This window comes from Taurulus bubalis (assembly GCF_910589615.1).
Source record: "Taurulus bubalis genome assembly, chromosome: 16".
NCBI lineage: Eukaryota > Metazoa > Chordata > Actinopteri > Perciformes > Cottidae > Taurulus > Taurulus bubalis.
Window position 1 is genome coordinate 15,543,366 of NC_136604.1, and position 26,710 is coordinate 15,570,075.

The window sequence follows — 26,710 nt, forward strand, 5'->3', positions numbered from 1 at the left end:
CAATGGGGGCACAACGTGCCACAACTCTGACCGATTTTCCAAATCTGTGATGGACTGGGGGCTACAGTGTCATCCTACCTACACGGCATGCGGGGACATGCATCCACATTGTGTGATCGCAGAAAGAGATTAAAAGTTGAGAAAAGGAAAGAAAAGGGTTGAGCAGTGTTGCAAAAATTATTTATGAATTTGCTGGTGACTAAATGCAGCATCAAACCATTCATGCTCTGCTTAACACATCACATGAAGCATTTACTTATCTATTAACAATGTGATAAGAAAGCTGAAGAAAATATTGACAAACAACATAATTAATATAATGACACTTCTGAGGAAGGTAGGCGGCACATGCACACACACACACACACACACGCACACACACACACACACACACACACACACACACACACACACACACACACACACACACACACACACACACACACACACACACAGGATCTGTTCAGCCAAAACATAATCTAACCATAATGTAGCAGAAAAAGGGAGACAGACGTAACATTTGAGCTCATAAATTCATCCTTCCTGGATTCTCTCTCTCTCTCTCTCTCTCTCTCTCTCTCTCTCTCTCTCTCTCTCTCTATATATATATATATATATATATATATATATATATATATATATATATATATATGAAAGAGACGTTTGTAATGTAAATTAAACCTGCATGGCTTCAACAGCTTTTATTTTTGAGGATTTAGTTTGCATTTTAGATGCAATGGCAGCGCCACAATAAATTCAACCAATCAAATACAATTGTCATCTGCATACATGCTCTGCCATTCAGTGTGAGTGTATTATTCAACCATATTTGCTCACTGCACAAAGGCAGGAGCACAATGAAGAGCACCTCATACTTTCTTCCTCTGCAACATACAACACAATCAAGCCAGATCAATTCACTGAGGGAACTTTTGTATTACTCATCCTGAATAATGTTGAGTTCTGCTCTGGTCTGATTGCCAGGGTAAGTCTTTACGAGATGAAATTGTGAAGTACTGCCTGTCTTGCTCTGGTTTGATTGGTCGTACTGATTACATTTGAACTGGAATCCTGTATGGCACTGGCTCTCTCCTGTCTGGAACTCTGTCCTTTTTCTAATCCACTGCTGATGCTCAGTCCCCAACCAGAGGATGTCAAAAATTCAGTGCTGCTTGGTAAAACCGCAGTAGATGAATCATCGAGAAGAAGTGAACATCCCAGCTCCTCATGCCATATTAACATTCTTTAGCCTGCAGACAGGCAAAGGTAGCAAAATTGTTTTTCAGTTCTATTACTATACTAGATGAGCAATACAGGTTTGAAGATAAAAAGAAAAATCCATGGGGGTTAAGATCTCTGTACCCTCCTCCGCATTTTTGCTTGAAGCTAGCAGTTTGAGGCTTGAAGATTTAGTTGCATTATGGATCATGTAGGTGCAAGGTTTTGACAAAGATGAATGCATGGGATAAAAAAAGTCAATATTCCTGGTCTTCCATTCTTTTTTTTTCTCTTCATTGTAAGTCAACAGTGCAATACCACATTGCTGCATTACTCATAACAAATAAAACCCACAACTTTTTGGAGTATGAATCCTCCTGGCTTCTAAGTAGAATCAAAGGACTCAAGTCTGAGCCAGATATGATGTCCGTCTACACCGCCAGCTGTCTGCACAATACGATGACAAAATGAGTGATGGCTGATGTCCTGGTTGTCTGACTAGGGCAATGACTGGGCCCTGACCACGGGCCTGTCTCAGGGACATTGAAAAATAAAAGACTGCATTCTCTCTTGACTGCCAGAGAGGAAGAAAGCATCGCCTTCTCTTTTGGTTGGTAGACAGTGGGGTAGTCTCTAGGCTAACCTCTCTGATCCCAGTGATACCTATGAGAGGGCATCACAGAAAGATGGCATAAATGTCCTCCATACACGGCCATTCTAATAATGAGAGTATTACCTTTGAGGACAGACTATAAAATGAAAAGTCATGGCCATAACTTCTCTGGGAACAGATAACTCAAAGCAAAAGTGGGGCCACTGCTGTCTAAATGTCATTGTCACAACATGGGGTGGAGTCACTGGGCTTTATCTGCTACGTTCATAGAGGCCCATCATTGGACAAGGCCTTTAGGCTAGTGTAGTGTAGAGTTAGTGAATGAGGAACTTATTGTTATAGGAAGGAGCATTGATGGGGTTGAATAGGCTTATTTGCTGGGTATATGTTCACATATCTAACAGAAAACTGGTATATATATATACATTCAAATTAGACTAAACCTTCCTGTGTGTGTGTGGTGTCGCATTGTGAGTGCTTTTGTGGACTCATCCCTGAGCAAATATGTTCCTTCATTTCTCTGTGTACGACATATTGTATGCGTTCCCTGAGTGTTTGTTTGTGTACATTTTTCACAGGATATATGTGTGTTTGTGATGTTAATATGTAGTTTTCATTGCGTGTCGGCATAAGTTCTGGGTGTTACTAGGGCTTTGTCCATTCCTATTTAAGTGATCCCTATTTATGCCTAAAATGCAATTCAGTGTCTTCTATTTGCATTTTCTCTAAGATCGGCATTGTGTGCATTTTTAGCACATGTGTGCTTTCACATGTGAGTTAGGGGTAAGTCTGTGTTTACTCATGTTTCTCAACTGCCCCCCAAAAGAAGAAAAAAAAAAGTAGCGAAAGAAACATTTTCCTTCCCGGTTGCTGCGTATGCTAATCTTGTTTTTATGCAAATGTGCCAACACGATTTGTATGTCTAAGTGCCTCATTTTCCATTCAGTGTCGATATAAATATCCTCAGCCGCTCCTTTGATGGAATATTGGTTGCTGTGTTATGTTCCGTTTATTATTTAATTTTTCCCCCACTTCTCTGATGTTTCCTGACGTGGTTCTGGAGGGCTGTAGGGGCACTCCTGGGATTGCCTGAATGGGATCACACCAAATTCAAATAGACCGAAAATGTGGGGGTGGTAGCAAGGATACATGAAGTCGTGTGTTTGACTTTTTAAAATAATGTTCTTTTTTCTTTCTACTTTGACTTAATTTGGGGTAGAATCTATATGTTTGTTTGATTTGCTGATCTTTGCTGCTGGAATCAAGCTTTGTCTTCTCCTTAGTTCGTTAAACAAACCCATATAGTACAGTACACACACACACACACACACACACACACACACACACACACACACACACACACACACACACACACACACACACACACACACACACACTAATCAGGACTGAAGTAATTTGAACTTCCAATCCAGTCATTGAAATCAAAATATTGTACATCAAATACTAAATCAACACTCACTAACGTGACACTCTGAATGTAAATAATGTTGCCAATAGGTTAAAAATGTAACATACATACACAGGCACAATGGATTTTCCACCCTAATGCTCAGAACCTATTGGTTTATCTGGAAGATCTTCAAATTAAATGTTTTTTTTAACCGAGATCCTCTATTCTGTTTGCATTTACTTGCCATCACAAACATCCACATATCCTGATGTGGGGAGAGTACTGCCTGCATATCTAATTGTGGTTTACTAGAATTTTCAATTCTGCTTTTTACCATTTATTTGTGTTTGTGCACAAGTTAGGACTTAGACGTGCGCTTGTGTTGTGAGTGTGGGTGGATATGTCCTTGGGCACATCTCTGTGCATGCGTGTGTGTATGTTCGTCTGCAAGAGTTAGGGAGCATCAAAGAAAAGCAGCTTGGACAGAAAGCCAATGAAGTGAAAATTGACTTTTTTTTTTCTCCTATTTTTTTCATGGGTAAAACTCCTAAATTAAGGTGATACAGATAATCAATTTTAAGTAATAGTCTGGCACTTGACAAAGCAAACTAGGCAGTAATTGGTCCGGCAAATTAACTTTTTTTTTCTTCAGAAAATATACTGAAGAATAAGGCGTTCATGCCCCAAAGCGTGCAAAGTGAAGTAGTACTCACTTTTGTTCTATGTAGCCACTGCTCATTTGCCATAGATTCAGTGACATTTAAAACATGGAGTGAAACAATGGTGCATTATGAATACAGTGTGTCTGGGTCAGTGCGTAGCCAAACGTTGAAACATCACACTTCCAATAATCATTCAAGCAAGAGACTGAGGGTGCATTCAAGGATGTATTCATAAACGCACGCAGATGACGAACACACAAATGTACACACGCACACGGCCTATTACATATCATTTAGAATAATGCAGCCGTGCTGCGCTACGACCCCAGATTGAAATTGCTGCTAATGATGGTAATGTTTAGGATCAATATGGTTCATGTTCTTCGCTGTGCATTCGCAAAAGCTATAAATAAATAATCAAAAGTGAATATCTTTATACATATTGCATCATTACATGTAAGTACATCAGATAATTGCATAGATTTTAAAGACGTGTTTGGAAGTCATACATCCTTGCATATGCTTATTCTCTGTGGTGATGTAAATGTGTGCCTTGCTAAGTGTGTTTGAGGTTGAGCACGGGCATTTTGTCTCCTCGTATCTGAGCTTAATTGCAATTGGACCAGAAACCAACATTTTTCAGCTACATCATTTGAATCTACCTCTCACAGATTTGAATTTCTGGAGGTCATAAACTGGATATTTGAGACACAGATCTGTCATTTTGTGGTTTGATCACCACTGATCAGTTTGTTATTTAATTATTTTCTTCTGTGTTTGCTGCTGTAAACATGCTCTTTTCATCCTCCCTCTGCAGCTACAACCCTGATGGCAATACACTCCCTTTTAGATGAACTAGGAGACGAGCTGCAATATGTTAATGTAGTCGTTGTGTGAAGATTGTAAAACACAAGTGATGCAATTGCCCTGTGCTTTTTTTTTTGTGACTTGAGATATCACTATATGGATTTCTCTGGTCACCAAAAGGTAGTGTAATACAATCTTAATCCCAGTATCTGAAGACATTTTTATCATGTTTCCTGTTTAATTTTCTTATCTGCTTTTACCCTTCTTGCCATATCCAATTGATAATTTCTCCTTTTAATGTGTCTGTGTCCCAAACTTGCCTCAAGCTGGATTTTATAGGCTAATTGATTGGCTTTGCACAATCAGACTTCGGATCCACTTATATTGGGTCTGAGAGATGGAGATTTGTAGTAATTTGAAGTAATGCCTTACAAGTCTTACAGTGTTGTTGTTGTAAAAAAAAAAAAAAACGATATTGAATAATATGACCGACTGCTTTGTGTAGTTGTTTTAGTTTGTTATATGAAGTTGCCTTTTGCAATTTCAGATTATATATCCCTCAGCACTTCGAGGGTGTCGGTTATATTTTTCTTCATGATTCTTTAAATTTGATATTTTGGAAATGAGTCTTGTTTTAAGTTTCAAACCAATATATTTTGACTGACTTACTTACACACACAACATTTCCCATAATCCCGCATTAAAATACTGCCTTTCACATCGCTAACAACTGCTCCACAAACACAACTTTCCAAGCAGGTGTTACTAAAATGCAATTTCAAAGCTCACAAATCTTTATTTTGTGGCTGAGACTGTTTAACCATGAAATAGTCCACTTAAAATAAATGAAATTGCGACTGGTTGTTTGTTGTTGGCTACAGTATGCCTCACAGATCCCAAACTAAACCTCAACCCAAACAATACTTAAAGTTGAGGACTGGGTTGCCAATTTGAAATCCATTACTTCTTAAGTTGTTGTGTTAAATTATTCTAAAGGAGTATATATATATATATATATATATATATATATATATATATATATATATATATATATATATATATATATATATACTATGATGCTACCACAGCTTATTTAGTCTTAGCTTTTACCATGACCTTTGTAACTTGTGGTGTTTTGTGTTTTTTAGAGAAATGTAATTTAAAATAATTGTTAAACAGCATAGTAGTAAAGTATCTTTTAAGATATGTTGACCATATTAGGTATTATCAGGCTTACACTTGGTGCTTGGTTCAGTTAACTTTGCAACATTTACACTTGATAGTTAGCAGGCATGAATATTCATAGTCAACTTAATACTTCCGTTTTAACAAGGCTACTGCAAGTTTTAATTTAAGAACAACTAGTGCAACTGACTCCAATTTAGCAAGGCTAGCAAGTGGGCTTACTTGACAGATCATTTCAATAAAATGAACAGTAGAGCAACAAAATGTGACGGCAATGTTTTAGCTTTTTCTCTCTGCAACATGTTGCAGATGTGTACAGAAGCTAAAGATGCACACTGATGCCATGTTTGCTGAATTTAAGGATATACCACTATTTATGTGCTTCTCATATCTCTGTACTTTTTAATACCACCATCTTCTTCTTCTCTCTGAGCCTTCTACTCCTGCTCCTCTGAGCCTTCCTTCACAGAGTAGACTTAATTATTTATCACCATGATTTATTTAGCTTTGCTCAACACAGGAGCAGCAATCTCCATCTTGCTGTCTCTAACTTTCTCTCCCTCCCTCTGTACCTCCCCGTCTCTCCATCTTGCTTTCTATCTTTCTTCCAGCATCTTTGCAAATCCTCTCCTCTCTCTTTCTTCCATCTCTTTCAGCATAGCTTAATCTCCTCTGGTCTCTGGTTGAACATTTCAGTTTTTTTTCCAAATAACCTCTTCCATTTCTTGGCCTCTTGTTCCAAAGTCTTTAAAACTTTATGAGCCCAAATACTTTTGTGTTCCCTCAATACTGTTTATAATCTCACACGTCCATCTGTTTTTATTATCCCCTTTTTTCGACATTCATTAAACAATCCCGTCAGTGATCTTTTCTTTCTTTGGAGTCTCCTGTTGAACATCTTTAGTATTCTTTCTGTCATTATTCCCTCTTATCTCAAATCAGACATTTCCGAATTATTTAAGCAATTATTTTTGGCACAATCTGCCAGTGTCACATGGCTGAAACGTTCATTACCTGCAAAGTCCTCCTCTGTTTGTTTATTTAGTTTTGATGTGTTTCAATGTCGTATGTTGCTCAAATTGGGTGAGATGTGCAATAAAAAGGAAAGAAGAGGAAGGAAGAAAGCAGATGACCATTTTGAATACTTTATTTGTTGTTTTAAATCATTGGAGACTTTGGATACTTTGGTATATAATTACTGAAAGCTCTTATAATTTCCAAAGCAAATTAACCACATTCATTTCCTTGTCATGACCTGGGCCGCATGACTTCAAATGTCCATTCCTATCCTCATTTTATTTCATGTAGCAACATATAAGTGCAGAATCATTTTCAATGTTTATTTTCCTTTGGAACTGGAATGGTTTTGTGGAGGTCAGAATGTAATCTCATTCATGCTTAGTTTTTTTACGGAATGTGCTACGACTCATTTAATATCTCATGTTTCTCTCATTCTCTAACCCTCTTGCCTGCGATTGGATGCTGCAACCCCTCCCTCCCTCATTCCTCATCCACATGTTGTACGTTTGTGGGTGTTTGCAGTGCATGGGCTGTGGGAGGAGTGGTCGTTATGGAGTCTGTGCTCTGTGACCTGTGGGCGGGGCTCCAGGACGCGAACCAGGAAGTGTGTGAACGAAGGCAGGGCCGTGGCTTGTGGACGGCCCGAGACTCAGACCAAACTCTGCAACATAGCAGTGTGTCCTGGTTAGTACCATCCCCATTTACATGACATGACACACCCAGTCTCTCACTCTTTGCTTCTCCGCTTACTCATGCATGACTATTTCTTTGTTTTCTTTCAAAACACAAGAATCAAAACCAAAAGCGACTGGGTTACTGTTAAAGCTCTTGCATTGACATGCATTGTGCAATTATATGTTGTGTTCTTCCGGCTGCTAAAATTGGAACTAATGCTGCATCCATGTCACATCATGCAGAATGTAATAATTTGGAGCTGCTGGGTGGGGGAAAAACCATTCATGTCAGACTCCCACAATTCTGACAATAAGATATTGGTATTTTCTGACAGCTGACTACAAAGCAGTGACTACAAAAGTGGCTGCTAATTGGTGGCTGCAAAAAATGGCTTGTAAGACACAATTGCTGCAATTACATCTTACTAAAATGCCATATCGACACCAATAGAAATTCAGCTAAATTAAATCACTTTATTGTCTGCTGTAATTTATGGGAAAAACACTTTGTCACTAGTCATTTATTATGTGTTGATGTTGTTTTTATTTAGATTTAGCAATATTAGTAGCCCAGGCTAAAATACCTCAACAATTATTAGGTTAATTGCCATAATATGTTGGACCTGAAGCCTAGATATGTTAGTGATACCCCTGGATTCTTCTCTTGCACCACAATGAGGTGGACATTTGTTCTTTTGAGTGAATTATTAAAAAAAATATTGGATAGATCGCCATAAACTTTGGCAAGATATTCGTGTCCTCCATCAGGTTGAGTTGTAAAAACTGTGGTTATCTGTTTACTAGCATTGCCATTATGAGCACGTTAGCCTGCTGACATTAGCATGTAGCTCAATGCACAACTCTCTCAGCCTCGCCAAGCCGCTAACAAGGCTGTTTACTATCAGTCTGTAATACAGTTTGCTATCTTCCCCTCATTCTTTTCTATTTTGTCTGATATTTTAGGGAGGAGTTATCCACAATGTGTATCCTTTGTTAATTAACTGTGACAAATGTAGCACACAAAAAACAATACAAATAGCTAATTTATGCTAACATGAGACAAGATTTGTAACCAACTTGGAATAATGCATGCAACGCTTCTAATCCTAAATATTGGGAACGTATTACTGTTTTTCTCACTTCCACAGGGCTCTCAAGTGTCACGCATTGAGCGTGACTGTCACGCATTTCGGTCTTAAGTCACGCCCTCCAGCCACACATCGTATTTCTCACGCTGAAAAAAAACTCTAGGCTATTTAATGTGCCGCAGCGCACAAACATGACCTGGTCGCGCTGCCCTCACCATGGAGGAATCAGGCACGTCTCCCCCGAATCCCCTGCCAATCAATAAAAAGAAATGGGCTACACGAATAGCCAATCAGAAAAACGTATCTGTTGTATCTGGGTGAAATGTATCTGGCCGTGCCTCCGTCCGGGGGGGGGGGGGGGGAGAGAGAGAGAGAGAGAGAGAGAGAGAGAGAGAGAGAGAGAGAGAGAGAGAGAGAGAGAGAGAGAGAGAGAGAGATGTCACTCTTACCTGTCTTAAAAACTTGAGAGCCCTGCTTCCATATTCAACTCTGGTAATCCATGGGATTCTCAGCCATTTTTTCATTTGGCCATCCTGAGGAGTCGTAACCAGGCAAAGCCTTTTGGTTGGACTTCCATGCTCCCTCTATGGTGGGCTTGGTTTAGATTGCTGAGCAGTCCTGCAGTGAAGATCTTCAGCTATTGTCTCTGAGATTACCTGTTAGGCCTATACCTAAACCATGTCAAGAACAGCAATAAGTCACTGGAGCAGCCCATCTAATTCACGTGTCAAGTGTACCTGAGGACTTTATTCCAATCTGGCTCAGGCTGTCCAGCTGAAACATCTTTATCAGGATGCATTGGAGGGGAAAAGGGCCGACCAGCAATTGTAATAACATCTCAATAGAGCAGGCTCTCAAGAGACAGCTGGGAAGGTGTTGACCAATGACTAGCACAGCCTATCACAGAGTAGCTTTCTAGTTGAAGATGTCAACTCATCTACTTAAATGTAAATACTAAACCTCTTTATCAGCGACTCAGTATATAAGGCAGAGTTTAAATGTAGCCCAAAGGAAAAGCCTTTGGCATGTTAATACTTAACATATACTTGAGGCATATGCTTTGCAACTGCACAATTTTAAATTTAAAGTGTCCCTATAGAAAAACGCTTACTTTGAAAGCATTGACATTAGAAGGGAGTATTTATTTCAGTGATTTCATTTAATACATGCTTTCTGTGCTGGCAGAATTTAAATGGTTTCTACATAGCATTGGGATAATGGCATTAATGGATGCACAGACACTAAAACACAAGACAGTTACAACAAAATCGGTCGCTGCTTTTTGAAAAATAACCTTTTAATTTTTCTAAATGGATTTCAGTTTGAGTGAGATTGTGTGCTCTTATGGTATGTAATCGCTCACAGTGCTGAGCAATTATCACAGGGTAAGCGCTTTTTATTTATTGCTACTAAGGTATCCTGTATGTGTGTGTATATATATATATATATATATATATATATATATATATATATATATATATATATATATATATATATAAACACTGCTGGAGCCTGTCTGGGCGAAAGCCTTTTTGTGTTCTCACGCTCTCTACTGACTAATATTTATTTATTGAGGTTTTTTTTTTGTTTTAATGTAATTCAAAGCAAGAGTTTTATAAGGTTAATATTTAAATAAAACAAAAATGTCCCCATTGCCAGACAAAGAGGCTGCAAAGTTATGTCTAAAAGAGGGAGGAATAAGGAGACGTCGTAATCCAAAGTATGGCCTCCGGGATGTTTTGCCATGCTGTTTCGGGAACAGGGATGGAAAGAGAGGGTTTGGGAGAAAAGAGAGGCTCTTCCTTCAAGGGCCTTAAGGAAATCTTTGTATGTGTGTCCTCATATGGTTTATGTGTTTATGTATGAGTGTGTGAATCTATCATAACAGATACAGTGTGCGTTTGGGAGTTCAAAGGCAGTGGGACTTTGAAATGATGAATACCATCATATAGGCCTTTTGGCAGAAACGGCCATGTATAGAAAAAAAGAGCTTTGATGGTGTGTGTGTGTGTATGTGTGTTTGCGTTTGCGTGCGCGCATGTCAGTGATTGGATCTCACTGCAAACCATATACGCAGACCTTTAACTGACTAATACTGTCTATAGTATATATTTTTAATTTTGCTTCACAGTGTCTTGTGTCTTATGTCGACATGTGTTTACACATAGAATGTTTAAATGCAAGTATTTTGACAATGATGGAAAGCGGAGGAGATGGTTTGTTCTTCTTTTGGAAAATATTTAAGACTTGTCACTTTAGTTACTCAGAATTAGACTTGGGGAAATGTCACGTTCACACTTACATTCGAGCTCACTCATGCTCACTCAGCTCATTCTGTGAATGTCATCCCCAACACAGTGCTGTTCCCAGCACAGTAACAGCAGCACACAGCGTGATTGACCACATTACCAAGGAGAGTTGGCAATGCTTTCCCACTTGGGAGAACCAGACAAATACATTTACACCACTGTATTTCACTTTATCTGCTACTTAAAGCCCCTGTGTGTAGGTTAGAATCTGTGCCTCAATATATCATTCTGAGACAACACAAAAAGAACAGTTCTCACTTTGAATTGCTATTCATGTAGAAAGAAAGTAGACAGGCTGCTGTACAGTCCAAACGTACCGAAAAGCTTGTAATGCTGCCTCGGTCCTCTTTTATATATGATGGTAGAATGGTAGCTGGTTGAATTGCCTTAACTTAATTCATTCCACACATTTTCAAAAATACTTTCCTTATGAGCTGGATTCATACATACTATATTTATATTCAGCATAGATTAGTCACTATACACGGGGATATGACCTACATCAGGTTGGCATGACTGTAGGTTGTATTAAAGAGATTAAATAAAAATCGTACTTGAAATTATATTTGCTGGAATCAGAGTTTAAAGCACCACTATAAACAATTTATTAACTAATGGCTTTGAACAATGTGAATAGTGTCGCTTGTTGGGATATACCCACAGATAATTCTTACCCAACTCTGCTTTATACAGCATTTTACTGTATTTTAGCTCACTGTTTTACTTGTAAAGCCGACAGCATCACTCTTTTTATTCAATCTCATTTTTGTCAATATCTGTGCAGCAGAGGGCAGCTGTTTTAAACAAAACCGTTCTGATGAAACCACTGGAAGCTACTTCCCCAGCAGTTAACGGCAAACGGATAAAGTAGCAACCAGCTGGTGTATACGGGGGAGAATGTATTTCATGTTTATCATTTACATGATAATTGGGATTTTTGAAAATCCATTGGGATTTTGAATCTCTTTTTACAAGGCATCCTGGCCAAGATTGCAACGTAAAGGTTTCACCAGAAAAAAATGTTTTCATACAGACGGCACTGATGTGTGTGGAAATGAGAGACGAATCGTAACGCAGCATGATCCTGAATCTAACATTTAAAAAAATATCCCCATAATCAATTGCTGATAGAAGCCTCACTTGAATAAATTGTTCCTTGTAGAAAAGAAAAACATCTGTTTCTATAGTAGACCTCATTCCAAATTACTACGACTTATTTCTTTTTTGTTAGCATTTGGTCTCAATTCACAAACATTCCTCTGAACAACATTAAAAGCAGATTCCTCAACCCACCAGCTATGGATGAGACGGAGCTTTACATTATAATGTCGTCCACATAAAAATTAAATTCTGCATTAATAACACAGATTATTGATACGACTCTTGATTAGATGTGACCTAATATGGACTTATGTGGGGTTCAAGAGACTTACTTACTCACTGATTGCTTACAGGTTTACCATATCAACTCTATTATATTCATAAAGTGCTGCTTGAACATTTCAGTACATTTTAGGACATGTACTGTAGATACAATTTATTGACAAAAAAATCATTCAACTTTGGCCAGAATTGTTGCATTGTTGAGGCATGTGTTGGATTTGTCCACATAAGTGACAGTGCTGCAAACAGAAGGAGGCAGGAGGTTCCTCAAGTCAACATGCTTTTCCTGTAGGAATGTGTGTTTGGCTATTCAATGTAACTAAATGTGCATAAACTGGAGCGTGATTGGTCAGACAATATAATAATAAAAACAACATTTACCAAATAGTTCTTTCATGATATATGAACAGGTAGAACCCAATTAGATACCACCCCCTCAAGACAACCAACTAAAGTAACAATGCAGTTAAACAATAGTAATGCTGAGGCTTTATCAAGCTGCTATTCAGGATACAGGGTTGCTTTTGTTAGCATGCAGCAGGATTTGAGTACTTTCACACCACTAGCAAAAATTATAAATTGCAACCATATATTTAGCCCCTTTGTTAAACAGTATTCTGAAATACAAGTAGCCATGGTCACAGGTCAGTAATTGGTTTCCCTCTTGATTCTTTTCCTATCAAATAATTATCTTCAACAATATGTGTAAAATTGAAAACTCACTGACTTACTTATTTGTCACAGATTTTCATCTACTGTCATGCATTTTCACAGCAGAACATCGTGTTCTTTCTGTGACACAGATCCTCAGAATTGTCTTTCACCAGCTTTGAAGTTGGTGACATACCAAAAATCTTTGCCTGCACTCATTATAAATGATTAATCTCCCTGTTTTTGATTATCACATTTTTGGGAGATTTTGCATATTTCATTCAACAACTCAATTACAACAGCAATTCTCCACTATTAAAGGGGACAGCGGGGGCTTTGATTACACCTGTGCGTGTCGTCGGGCTTCGGTTAAGCTATTTGGTATTCATGCATCGTCTGACAGATGGTGCTGGATTGTATTGATACTATGTTTTTTTATTTGTCTATTTCTGCACAAACGCCAGTCAAGAGTTGAAATCTGGTGCCTTTCTAATAACTCTTTGAATGGAAATCCAGCATCTGTACTCTGTTTGAACTCTTTAAAACACAGCATGAAAAGAATTGTAATGAGCTATTTTGAAACAGATTGAAATATTTAAAATGTCCATAGGAACATAAAGTGTGTTTGTGTGTTGCTATTTATGGAAAACCAAATAGCCTCTGTAATTTATTTATATTATGTTCACTTGTAGCCAACTCACTTTCTCTGTCCTGTCCTGTCTTTTCTCCCTTTACGCCTTTATTTCCCCTCACACCATCTTTTTCTATCTTCCTGATTTCCCTGTGTGCCCCAAAAATCTTTTTCCCTTCACTCTTATCCATTTCCCCATCTCTCCATAACTACTTTCACCTCCCCCTCCCTCTGTCCAGTGGAGGGCCAGTGGCTGGAGTGGGGGCTGTGGTCGAGATGCAGTGTGACGTGTAACACAGGAGCCCAGCAGAGGCAGAGACGCTGCAGTGCATCGGTGCACGGCTGGGCTGAATGTAAGGGACCCCATCAGGAGAGCAGAGAATGCACCAACCCTTCCTGCAGTGGTAAGGCGTACACATTAATGCTTCGGATTCAAACGTGCATGTTCTGGAACGGCATTCTGCAAAGATGTAACATGCATTATTGAAAGGCATCTGTTTGTTTGTTTTTTCGGATTTGCGTTCCACTTACCAGCAATGTATGGGTTAATTTGGCTTGTGAATCCTTTTTGACCTGGAGGACCAAAATACAGTGTTTTAATAAGCGAGTCAATTTACGTCTCGTGCTATTAAAAAATTAAAAAATATTTTGAAATCGCTGAGTTGTATCCTAATTTCGGTATTCATCAACAACTCCCATTACTTTTTATTGTTTTACCTTACATGCTGATCTAGTTCAATCTCGCCCTTCCTCCCCGCTCCCCAAACATTACCGGCGGTGCTTTGGTCCTGTTCTAGGTGGAGGTAACTGGGGCAGCTGGAACCACTGGAGTCTCTGCAGCAAGACGTGTGACTCCGGCTGGCAGCGTCGCTTCCGGGTGTGTGAAGGCTCCGGACTACAGGGCTACCCCTGCAATGGCTCGGGAGAGGAGGTCCGGGCCTGTAATGAGAAGAAGTGCCCTGGTCAGTGACTCAGTGAATACGTGTGTTTGTTTATGTGTGGGAGAGCTGATAAAATGAGGGAGAAGCCCATTGTACATAGGCTTGTGTACATAATATTTCTGCTTCAAAACTGTATCAACACTTTTTTTGCCTTAGACATTTAGTTTTCTGTGTGGGTGGATTTCTCTGCATGCCTCTCCTAGTTGGTCCCTGTTAGAGAGAAAAGGCGTGTGCGTATCTGTGTGAGCCCAATCTACACATGCACAGTATTTGTCAGGCAGAATGGAAGTGATTCCCAGTGGTTCGCACCACAGCCAGAGGCTTCTATCGCAATTTTAGAACTGCCGTCTTCTTTATGTGCCTCTAGTCTGTCTTCCTGTCAATTCACCCACCCATCCATCTTTACCTCGTTATTGATTTTGCATGTCCGCGCCTTGTCGCGCTTTCCTTGTATCTTCTCAGTTCACCTGAGAGATACTCCGTTTGTCCATATGTCGTTCCTCTTTAACATTGTTTTTATCGCACTCGCTGTCTTACGCTTGCTTTCACTCTTTCCGTGTCCCTCTGGCTGTTAGTGGGAGAGACGTTTAATGTCAGAGTGTCAGCAGCTGCAGGAAACAGTGGGGTTTAATAACCATACATCTTGACTGAAGTTGTAAGCGCGTGTGAATATGCAAGTGTATGTTCTGTACAAGCCTGAATGCCACATGTGTACGTGCTTGGTTTGAAATCTGACAGGCTACAAATGATAAACCTCTGAGTGCAGCCTCCACCGTGACCCCTTTGTTTTGAGTGGCTCCCAAGCCTCTTTTACACAAGACGAGGATCTCGCCTGTTGGCATTTCAGGGCAATATCATACCATATTTTCTCTATTTCAGCGCCTCTCTCTCTTTGCGTCCCTCTCTTCCCTCGCCATCCCTCTCTGTCCCTTTTCATCTCTCAGCATCGCCGCTGCCAACCCCTCGTCTGCCCCCTCGGAATATCTTCAGAGCGCTCTCCCCCCTTTTCTTTTTATCAGGGTTATGAAAGAGAGGGAGGGGGGAAAATAGATGAATAAAGAGAGGGGGTAAGATGAAGAGGGAATGAGATACTGTACTGAGGCAGTGACACTGACAGAGAGCACTGAGCAATGTACAAGGGAATAAGATTGGGAGCTGCTGCAGGAGAACATTGATTTGAATCTTGTTTTTTGTGCTTCTCTGTCTCCCTTTTTTCCCCGCTGCTATATATGTCTGTGGGAGTGTGTGCGTGGTGATTTTTCCTATTTTCTGCGTGCCTGCTAGACTACTCTTCATTTAAACTTTTTCGATGTATTTCTGGCCCACCTCTACAGCTCCTCATGAGATATGTAAAGAAGAGCACCTTCTCTCAATGTCATGGAAGAGAGCCTCAGCTGGAGAAACGGTCTACAACAAGTGTCCAACTAACGCCACTGGTCAGTCACATGTCATGTGTTAGCCAAAATCTGGTAGCTTTAAGCAGAGTTCAAGTCTTTAGTCAAAATCTGAAGTGACGTTGTGCAATGCAGTTCATAAAATACACAAGCCAGTCAAAAGGTAGCATTAGAAAATGTCTAACAGGCATGAACAAATTTCCTGCATGAGCAACAACGACTCTATGTTGGCGCTTAGTAGTTAGCATAAGCAACGGCTAAAGAGAAGGAATACAGTATACAGAACCTACATAAATGCATAGGCATAACAACAGAAAGCCCACAGGAAGAACAAATAGAAGATGTCCAACAGGAGATACAAACGTGTATTAGTACCGCGAATAAAGGTGAGACCTGGTAGTTAGCATGAGCTGAGCTAGCTTCAGTGAGAGAAAGAAAGCACCCACAGGAACTCAACAGAGAATAATCCGGTAGCTGCCATGAGCAGAGCTAGTTAAGGGGGAGACAGAAGGAAAACAACAGAAACACAAACTTAATCAAAAGAAATCCACATGAAGGCACAAAAAATCGACAAAAGAAGAAACAGAAGTTTGTTAGCCCGATAAATCAACGTTACCTCTTTGTAGTTAGCTTTAGCATGCTCCATGGACAGAAAATAAAGAGCCAAAAGATACTCATACTCCATCAACAAAAACTCATGTAATGCTTCTAATGTTTCACTGTCACTTGGGAAATGAAGTGCAGCAACAACACAGCAGTCATATTACTACATTCTAAAATAGATAGAATTATAATCAGGATATCCTAAATTACTTAACTCCCTGTGTTTAGAAAATGAGATGTGATTCTGTGCCTGGATCAACCGTGTACTCAGTTTGATTTAAATGCTTGAATCAATGTGTAAGGCTTATCCATGTTGTCCCTAAACAGTATCTCAGTCTGGAGCTTTGGTATACAGAGGCCGTCATTATAACGTTTCCAACTCGTGTATTATTCTGCATATCCTTAATTGGTATCCCTAATTCTTGAAAGTAGTCAAACCTTATTTGTGTGTTACTTATCACAGCAATGTTAATTTAAACTGAGGAGTTCCTCAAGCAGCTGGCTGCCAGACCTTTACTTTCAACTTCCAAAAGCAGAAACAAGAACATCCATTGATCTCTTTTAGACAATTTCTTCGTCAGAATGTAAGCCAAGACCAGATGTGGTTCTGAATACCTGTAATATACACATGTTTTACGCATCTTTAAACTATGCCGTGGGCTCCGACATCAAAACACACCTGCATGAATTTGGAAGCTTGCCAGAAAAACATTTAAGCTTCAAGAATATTACATTTAAGGTAAATCAATTTACGGAAAAATTGAATTAACCACAAAACTGCAGTTTAATTATGTCACTATATTACTAAAAGGCAGAGCCACAGTTCACTAAGTGCATATTTATTTGGCTAGGGAAAAGGTTTTGTATTTTTTAAGTATGTTTGAAGCCTTTTCCAGTTTGCGGGCTGGCAAACACCCTAATGCTGCATGTGATAAATAAGAATAAGCAAGATTTTTATATATTTTTGGCAATAATATAGATGTTTTTAGGTACAACAATCTTTCTCCATTTCCCCATCAATGTACATTGTAATTAGGCACAACAGCAGGTTCATTGACTATAAATGAAAGACTTTCCTGATCACAGTCAATGGCTATTGGACCCCATATTAACAGTAATAGATTATGTGTTCTCAGGCCACTTTCATTTCTAAATGTGTTAAACTCCATGTAAAGTATTTGTCTCTGCTTCTCTCTTTGTCCAGGATCTGCTAGTCGTCGTTGCATGCTGGACAATAATGGAGTTGCTTTCTGGGGTCCTCCGAGCTTCGCCAGATGCGTCTCACTTGATTATAGATATTTACATTTATCTGTAAGTTCCCTTTTTTTTCACAAATACGTACTCTGAAACTCTTCAGCAAGAAGAAAAAACAAGATGTGTATATGCTTCCATCATTTGAGCTCGTTAGTTGCAGTAGCACCTTCTATCATAACTCACCTTCATCAAACGTGTCTGTCTCGTTAGTGAATTTATGAGAAAGTGAAGGTAAAGGTTCTTTTTTTTCTTCTGTCTCAATTGTCCTTTTTTCACTCAGTATGTACCTCTGTTCAACTTTCTTTTGTCAAAAGTTTCCTCAAAATAGCGACGTGTTTTTACTCAGGGCTTGCCGGTATCTCTAATTAGCTTTTCCAAAGCTTTGCGCTCACACTTTATCAATTAATGAACATAGCTAATGAATGTGTTCATCAGCCAGACTGTTTTCCTGCTCTGTGAACTTCAACCCCTCTCATCTCTTCGATGATGGCAGAGGGAGATGGGGGTCAGGGATTGTACGTGACGAAGCTGATTGCACTGTTAGCTTCTGTTCCAACCTTTCATTAACACTAGGAGTCAATAATTAATTTTCTGTGATTGCTGTTATCTTCTGTTCTTCCAGGCGCTCTCCCTCTGCATCTCTCGCTCTCTCTCTCTCTCGCTCTGAAATTTATATACACACCGCCTTGCTTTCTGTATCTCTGTCTCTGAAGTGATGAGATCCAATTTCTGCCTGAGATTGCTGCTAGGCCTCTTTTTGCTCACCTATTTTAAGCACAAGCACACAAAAATCACAACATGTACCTTCTGTATATATACTCCTGTCTTGAAACACTCCTCCCAGCTCACATCCAAAACCTTCCTTTGATTTCTTATAAAAACATGATCTTTGGTTAGTGTGGTCTCCCTGTTTATGACATTTTCACCAGCATTTTGAATAAGAAAAAGTGTACTACATACAGTAAGTGCCAATGGGCATGCCTTAAATCATCTTGACTGTTACAAGCAGAGGTGAAAACCATCAAGTGTTCTCAATGTCTGTCTCTCTCTGCACATTGTAGTTACGAGAGCATCTCGCGAAGGGTCAGAGGACCCTGGCTGGGGAGGGCATGTCTCAGATCGTAAGGAATCTCCTGGAGCTCTTGCAGAGGAGGAGCTACTACAGTGGTGACCTTCTCTTTTCCACGGAGATCCTGCGAAATGTGACGGACACCTTCAAAAGAGCAACCTACATCCCAGCTACCGACGACGTGCAGGTAGGCTGGGCCTCTGACCCTCCTCCCCTTCAAGTCACAAATTATACTCAAAGACAAACTCTCACACACAGGCACACTTGCAACACCTCCAAATTTGTTTTCAATGGAGAAACTCCACTTCCTACAGCATTGGGTTTGCATAACAATGAGCCACTGCAGCTACACAGCTGCTTTGGCCTCAAACTGGATCCCTGTACGAGGGAAAAATGCTCCTGTCTCATTCAAGCATTTGACAGATATTATTTTAGGTTTTACTATATTTGGCTATAGATATTCTGCTCCGCATTTGTTGACCTACAGGTGTGCAAAGTTTTCTCTTTTATGTATTATTACGTATATGTCTATGTACAGAGGCTGCAGTACTAATGGTTGGTGGGTGAAGGTTAGCTTACAATAGGAGACAATGGCTAACTTTTTAGTGCACATACAAACAAAATGAGATACCACAATCGAATGGCTCTGCTGCATTAACCTCTTTATCTCGTGTCTAGAAATTATTCCAGGTAGTCAGCCTCATGTTGGACATGGAAAATCTAGAGAAATGGGAGGACGCCCACCAGGTGAGGCCTTCTATGTGTGTGTATGTGTGTTCCTCTCTATACCTCTTGAACACAATCAGTAGCCACCTACTACTGTACCAAGTTTCCTAAATGTGTGTGTGGGTGGGTGTTTGGTTATTAAGTACTTTGTATATGTTAATTTGTGTGTTAAGGTGGGTGTGACTACATCCCACATTAACTTTTCATTAGAGTCATAAAAACACACCTGTTTAATGAATACAATAGCTCCCCATTAATGACACTGGGTGTGCATGTGTGCACATTTGTGTGTGGCCTAGCCTGATGCCCTTGAGTCGAGGTGTGTTTACTTGCCATCTGGACACAATAAAAGAGCAACCAAATATGATATTATGTCCTACTTGGTTACAATTTATACCACCCTGGAACACATTATAAATGATACAATGAATGAAAATGTTTCAGTGGGTGACACATGTCGCATAGAAAGTTTGTGATGGATAATAATTACGACGACGTTGGGATCAATGCTAACCTCGCCCCCCATCCATCCACAGGTCGCTCCCGGTGCTGCTTTGCTGATGAGGATAATAGAAGATTTCATTCACCTCATCGGAGAAGCCCAGAAGCCTTTCCAGAGTTTTCTGGTGGTTACCAACAACCTCAGTAAGCGTCACACAATGCTGCCTCATGCCAAGGCATGACAAAGTCAGATAAAAGATTAGTTGACACCAATATTAATGTTAATAGACATTCAATTCTTCAGTTAATTTATAGGATGATGGTCAGAAAGCTTGTTGCATTCATTTGTTTTGGCTCACCTCATCTTTAGGGTTCTCTGTACTGCACTGAGTCTATGTATCTCTTTATTTGCACAGTGATAACCGTCCAGCGAGAGCCGGTGTCAGCAGTTTCCAGCGATATCAACTTCCCCATGAAGGGCCGCAGAGGGATGAAGGACTGGGCCAGAACAGCAGAGGACAAGCTCTACATCCCTAAAGAGGTCTTCACCATCCCGGCTGAAGGTTAGAGAAATAAGACTGTCTGGGGTTTGCCACTCAGTCTCGGTCACCCTATGTACTGCACATAAAACACAAGATCAGTTCTATATTGTTTTTCTAGACACAATCATTTGTATCAAAATGAAGCTGATGGTGATTTTTGGAGCAAACAACAGTTCCATAAGTCTGTTTTAAGTCAGGTAGGAGCACTCGGCCTGTAACCAAGTCTGTTTTAGTTGTCATCCTCACTCTCAGTCTTGAATTTTAAACACATGAGAACCAGTTGTCACCCCACTCAACCCTCTCACCAGCCAAGGTCAGACCAAAAAGTTATCCCAGTGTGGATTACAACACTCAGAGATGTGTCCTCATGGAAACAGATAGAAAGCTTTTCAAGGATGTCGAAGGGTAATGCCGTGAAGAATTTGGACTGCAAAGAGGCCCTGGAGGGCTTCTCAAAAGGATGCAGGTCTTTCATCTGTGAGGAAGTGTGTCACATCCCCTTGAAAGGATCAAGTCCTCATACAGTTTTTAAGGATGTCTCTTCGCTTCAAGCAACACAGCAAAGCTAACTGCTGGGAATGTTTTCCATGTGGATTCAAATAAAGCCAAGGAACAAGCAAAGTGATTGTCCAAACATGAGCATGAAGAGAAAGAAGGCTGTTCAGGGGAGACAAGGGGCCTTAAAAGAGTGGAAAGAAAGTGGTTTGTATTAGATCAGAGAATTGCTGTGGCAGATGCGATCCACTACCGAAAAAGGCAAAGGTCACTACCCACTGGAAATTACACTGGCAGGCATCCTGTCTGGCACCCCGCCCCTTGCCCAAATTAAAGTTCAGAGAGGCTGCAGGCCGAGAGAGCAGAGCTGTTTTTGACCTCCGACTTGCTCTGATGACACAGACTCTCTATGATTGGCGTTGAAGACATCCTGTGAGCTAACCACGTCACCTCAGCTCACTTACTCTCTCTGTCTCTTTATTATGCACAGTGTAATGTGCTTATATTGTGCTCTTCTTCCATCGAACCATTCATCTCGCTTTTATGAAACGGAATCGGTTTATGTGTTGCCGTGGGTTGTTTTTACAGATTTTATGGAACAGCAAATTCAGATATCTCAAAGGATGAATGTTAGGATGCAAGTAGAGACAAAGGGGTGTACAAAAGCTAGACCTTGTTTAATGCTGCTGCATTGCAATGTTGTCTTTTTTTCTTCTTTTTCTCCATTTATCTTATCTTGCTGTCTTACTTTGCTGCTGTTATGCTTTTTCATCCATCTAATTTGTGTTTGGTTCATTATCCTGTTAGTTTGTAGTGGTGAATGTTGTGTCTCCTGCTGTGCTTGTAGTGCAATAAAAGTGACCGGCTGTGTCATATTTCCTCTGCTTGTCATATGCTATTCAGCACATGCCATTGGCATTTAAGCATATGCTATTAGGTAAATTGTTTCATCCAAACTGCATGTTGTTGTTCTAATGGCATTATTAGTTATCTTTGTGGGAACTATGCCTCTTCCCATGGCAGTCCATCGGGGTCTTCAGTTGATTGCTATCAGGTTGATTGGTTCATTTACCTCATAATGAAAGCCTATCTCCGATAGACAGCTTAACTATGTTCATAAAGGCCCTTTGGTACTTTTGTGCGTGCACGTGCACACACAGTTGCACATGCACAGAGCCAATTGATAGGTTCATGAATCGCTTCACTGGGCAGAGGCTGGGACTCTTCTTCACTGATTTTCGAAGTGACAAACTCCCACTCTCCCTCTGCTGTGTGTCTCTTTCTCACACACTCTCACTGTCTTACAGCCTTGCACTCTCATGCATTCAGACACACAAGCCGCCAATGACCTCGTATTTCAAATACACCATTGCCTGTACATGCACACGGTTATGCGCCGTTAACATTTAAGTATTAACCGAGCAAGAACACAAACCACATGAGCTCTGCTCTCTATACTGTGTTATAGACTGACTTCCTTATTTGCAGTTTTAACTGTAACTGTGTTGAATTTCCAAATATTACCAGTGAGCAGGGAATTTGTGGACTGCTGCTGAAATAAAAGTTGTGTATCTGATTAGAATAGTTTGACATTTTAGGGTGAAGGCCAATTTGTCCTTTTGACAAAGGTGGTACGAGAAGATTGATGCCACTTTCAGTTCTTTCCATTAAGCACAGAGTTACAACCAAAGGGGGAAATAGCCTTGCTCAGCTTAAACACTGGTGTCTGGGGCAGCTAGCCAAACAGCTAGCCTGGCTCTCTTTAAATTCTGAAGCTATACCCTCCAGTACATCTAACTAATTACTACTTAACACGTAGCTCATTTGATTAATCCATACACAAACAGAACTCTTGGAATGACAATTTGGCCACCTCACAACAACACGACAAGACTCCAGGAAGTCACTGCATTCAGCATTTGTTATCCAAGAAATACTTATAACATGTCAGTCCCCAACTTTTGTTTGTACAGTCGATACAGTGTGTTACTTAAGTAGCTGTGGAGTTGTTGGAAAGTGTTTTTTTTTACTTTGGAAGAAGACACCCATTAACGCCTGCTTTATATTTAACTAAGTTAATGATGTCATGGTTCCAACTCCACACTGACATGAATGTGCTATTGATCTTCCCATTTACCTTTTGGCAAAATAAACCAAATAGGTGTATTTTCTACCTCTATAAGATTTAACAGCTTGACCAGTTTGGTAAAAAACATGGTATTGATTAATAAGTTCTATAGGATGTTGTATTGCAAATAATGAAATCACTGACCCTTAAAAGGTAGCATTGTAGTCAATTAATTTTTCTGAGCTTGTGCAAATTACCCGCCGAGTCTGTTCAACTGTGGGGAACTAATGATATTCCACAGTACTGTAATTTCTTGAAATTGTCTGTGATGTGTACAGAAGTGAAAAAAGCAAACAGAGAGGAACGAGGCCAGGAAAGAATGAAAAGAGTAACTCAGATGGAACTGTTTGGATGGAGCTTTCAATCTTTGATTAAAACCGTAGATCATGGCTTTGCATCAACTCCAAACATATCTTTTCCTGACAAATGGCATATTAAAGTTCACAGCTGGTGACTGGTGGTTTACCATTTTGCTGGATTACAGCTGACCACCAATCATTTAGATGTTCGGCGAGTGCAGTGACAAAAAGTCGGTTCGTGGGAAATTAGGGTTTGGTGATTGAGTGGTTTTGTGGTATTAATCATCCTCTTGCGTGGGAGTGCCACCCCATCATGCAGTGATTTACCATTTACCCACAATACACTGACTTTCTCATTTGCATGCCTTTGCAGACACTGTCCAATTAGGATCCATCACACTCACAGGCTTTCTCATGCTGACTTTGATCTGTTTTTTGCTTCCTCACAATTCCTTTTTTCCCCGACTGTTGAGATCTTTTTGTCTCTCCCTCTTTCGCTCCTCGTCTGTCTTGCATAGCTATCTCTCTTCCTGAGTATTACCTCTTCAGCAGGCAGACAGATTTGGGATGAGTCACCCTGTACGTCTGATACCATCAGCCCCCTCTGTCTCTTCCTCTCTCGCTCTCTGTGCCAATGCTCCTTCGTCGCTAAAAGGGCAAAGGAGGGAGTGGCATCCCTCAACATGAACTCTTCCCCTTCCCCTTTTCCTGTTTCCTTTTGCTTTCCTCACTTGAGATGAGGTGACATTTACAGAGGGACACAACGTCTCTTTGGGAGCCCCTGCTCTTTTTGGTGAAAGAACACCGAAGGGAGTTGTGGAAGGCATGGGGGTTGAAAAGTAGGGCTGTGGAAAAGTTAAAGAGTAGGTTGGAGAATGGCAAGAACCGATGAGGATGAGAGGGGCGAGCACTGAGGAGGAAAGGAAGAAAGGGGAGTTGTATCAAGGGATAAAAGTTGAGAAAATAGTCTAAAAAGGGTGTGTGGACACTTTGGCTTTATTGAGAGAATTTTCAGAATAATGGAGTTTGGAACTGATGCTTCTGCTGAGCAAGTTGAGCTGCTAAAAGACAAACAAATTGACACAAATTGTGTCTCTACCACACACAGTTTGAAACCAAGACATTGGACTTGCTAAAGTGGAACATTTTCTTATTTTGATGTCGCCAACAGAGCATTTGACAGTGGCAGCTCAAGACTTGATGTAAATTAAGTTGAAACTCTGGGTTGATAAGAAAGATGAAATCTGTGCTTGTTTCTTTCACCAACTAATGGATGAGTTTGTATCTTGTGTCTTTACCTAAAATGACCTATTTATCATTGAAGGTTGAAATCAATCACAAAAACCAACACTCTCCAACCTCTCATTTAAATGTCAGATCCGCAGGTTTGTAATGTAATTTCCTATATCTTCCCAGTCAACATACAACCAAATGTGTTATATTCTTGTTGATATTTTGAATATTGATTTGGTGCAATGAGCCATTAATCTACCAAAACAGTTTGTAAGTCTTCCCATAGATCTCTAGCTGTACTGCAAAACAATATGTCTTCAGCATCCTGTGTCCTTGCACAAGGGCTGAAGAAGAATACATTAACTGATGGATGGATTTATACTTGATATTGAAGATGATTTAGGATAAACCATGCCATCTATTTAGGCTGATTGGTTGCAAATTGTCCTGTGTTTTTAGAGACGGAGACGGAGGCGGAGACAGAGACAGAGACGGAGTCAGAGTCTCCAATGTACTATGTCATCGGAGCCATCTTGTACAGGACGCTTGGTTCCATCCTACCAGCACCAAAGTGAGTACTTCTCATGTCCACTGACTAACTATTCTTCCATTTTTCAAACATGTCTTTCCTTCTACTCCTTTCCTTGTCCTTTCTGCATCTCTTTTTGTCAATACTTTCTCCAACAACTTTCAATCTCCCTTGTCTTACTTACATACTTTTCTATTTCTGTGCCCTTTCATTCATCGCTTCTTCTCTCTATCTAATTCCAACCTCCAGATCTACATTTGTTTTCTCTCTCATGATGTCTCTATTGCTTCACTCCTCTCCTTGTGTCTGCATAGTTTTCAGACAAATGTATTGGATCTCTCTTTTCCCTTTCTTGTGCATTGTCAATGTATTTTTGGAAGTGTACAGTGGGCTTTGAATGGGGGCTGGCCTAATGGGTTCTGAAAATTCTATAGAACTTGAAATAAAATAGAAGATAGGAGGAATCAGGAGCTTGTCGTAAGGCCACTGTGATATGGTGTTTGTGCTGGCCCTGGGCCCTTGTTTTCAGGTCAGTGCTCTTGGTTGTGGATGAGCTGGATCTGTTAAAACCATTTCCTCCCTGTAGCTCTGCTGAATTTCAATAGGTCCATTGTTCTGTTTTTACTCAGGCGCTAGCTCTGACTTTCTTCCTTTCTCATTGGGTTTTTAATTCTCTGTTTTTTTATTTACTTATTTTTGTTGTGTATATATCTTTGCAAACACTCAGCAACCATCAAAGGAATAGCAGGTTACTGGGTATATCTGTTTCTGTTGAGTATCTTTGGATGTATGCATGTGTTTGTGTGTATGACAAACAGCATAAGAAAGCATCTCTGCAGTATTTCTCTTTTCTCTTTTTGAACCAAACTTGAATGTGCAGTATATTTCTTGATATACTGCAATGACACTCTTTTGTCTGTGACTGTGCGTGTTTTTGCAGCCTCCCTGCAGTGATCAACTCCAAGATCCTTACAGTGACAATACGGCCGGAACCGCAACCCAGCAAGCCCATGGTGGTGGTGGAGCTGTCACCACTTTTTAATGTAAGTTTTATCTTTATCTCTCATTTTCCCCAGCCATAAGAGCCACACTGTTTTATAAGTTGTCTTGCAATGCAAAACCCTGGCTTGTCAATGATCTCTAGATCATTTTATCATAGTGTATGTGAGAGTGGATATTATTCACTTTCATTATCTAAACTTCCCCAACCAGTTGAGTGTGTAGCTATAAACCACCAGAAGACCTATTTTCTTATTAACATCAAAGTATTGCAGGTAACAAAAGCATACTCTTATTTAATATAAGGCACTTTCTAAGTCATGGGTTTGCATTTTTCTATTTTATACTTGTATAATAAGCAAGCTTGGCCCAAAAATGACATTTGTCCAAGGCTTTAAAGGATTC

At 40.0% G+C, this 26,710-nt stretch overlaps 1 protein-coding gene across 1 annotated transcript in view; it reads left to right on the top strand.

Moving 5' to 3' along the window:
* adgrb2 (adhesion G protein-coupled receptor B2) overlaps positions 1-26,710 on the top strand; it is a gene marked incomplete at both ends in the record, with an annotated part of 130,833 nt that overhangs the window by 35,076 nt on the left and 69,047 nt on the right. Inside the window, 11 exons of the mRNA XM_079232359.1 lie at positions 7,439-7,600; positions 13,892-14,056; positions 14,450-14,614; positions 15,928-16,029; positions 17,795-17,901; positions 18,906-19,100; positions 19,592-19,660; positions 20,176-20,284; positions 20,497-20,643; positions 25,237-25,348; positions 26,247-26,349. Of these exons, the coding sequence (XP_079088485.1) occupies positions 7,439-7,600; positions 13,892-14,056; positions 14,450-14,614; positions 15,928-16,029; positions 17,795-17,901; positions 18,906-19,100; positions 19,592-19,660; positions 20,176-20,284; positions 20,497-20,643; positions 25,237-25,348; positions 26,247-26,349 (1,436 nt within the window). The remainder of the gene's footprint in view (positions 1-7,438; positions 7,601-13,891; positions 14,057-14,449; positions 14,615-15,927; positions 16,030-17,794; positions 17,902-18,905; positions 19,101-19,591; positions 19,661-20,175; positions 20,285-20,496; positions 20,644-25,236; positions 25,349-26,246; positions 26,350-26,710) is intronic.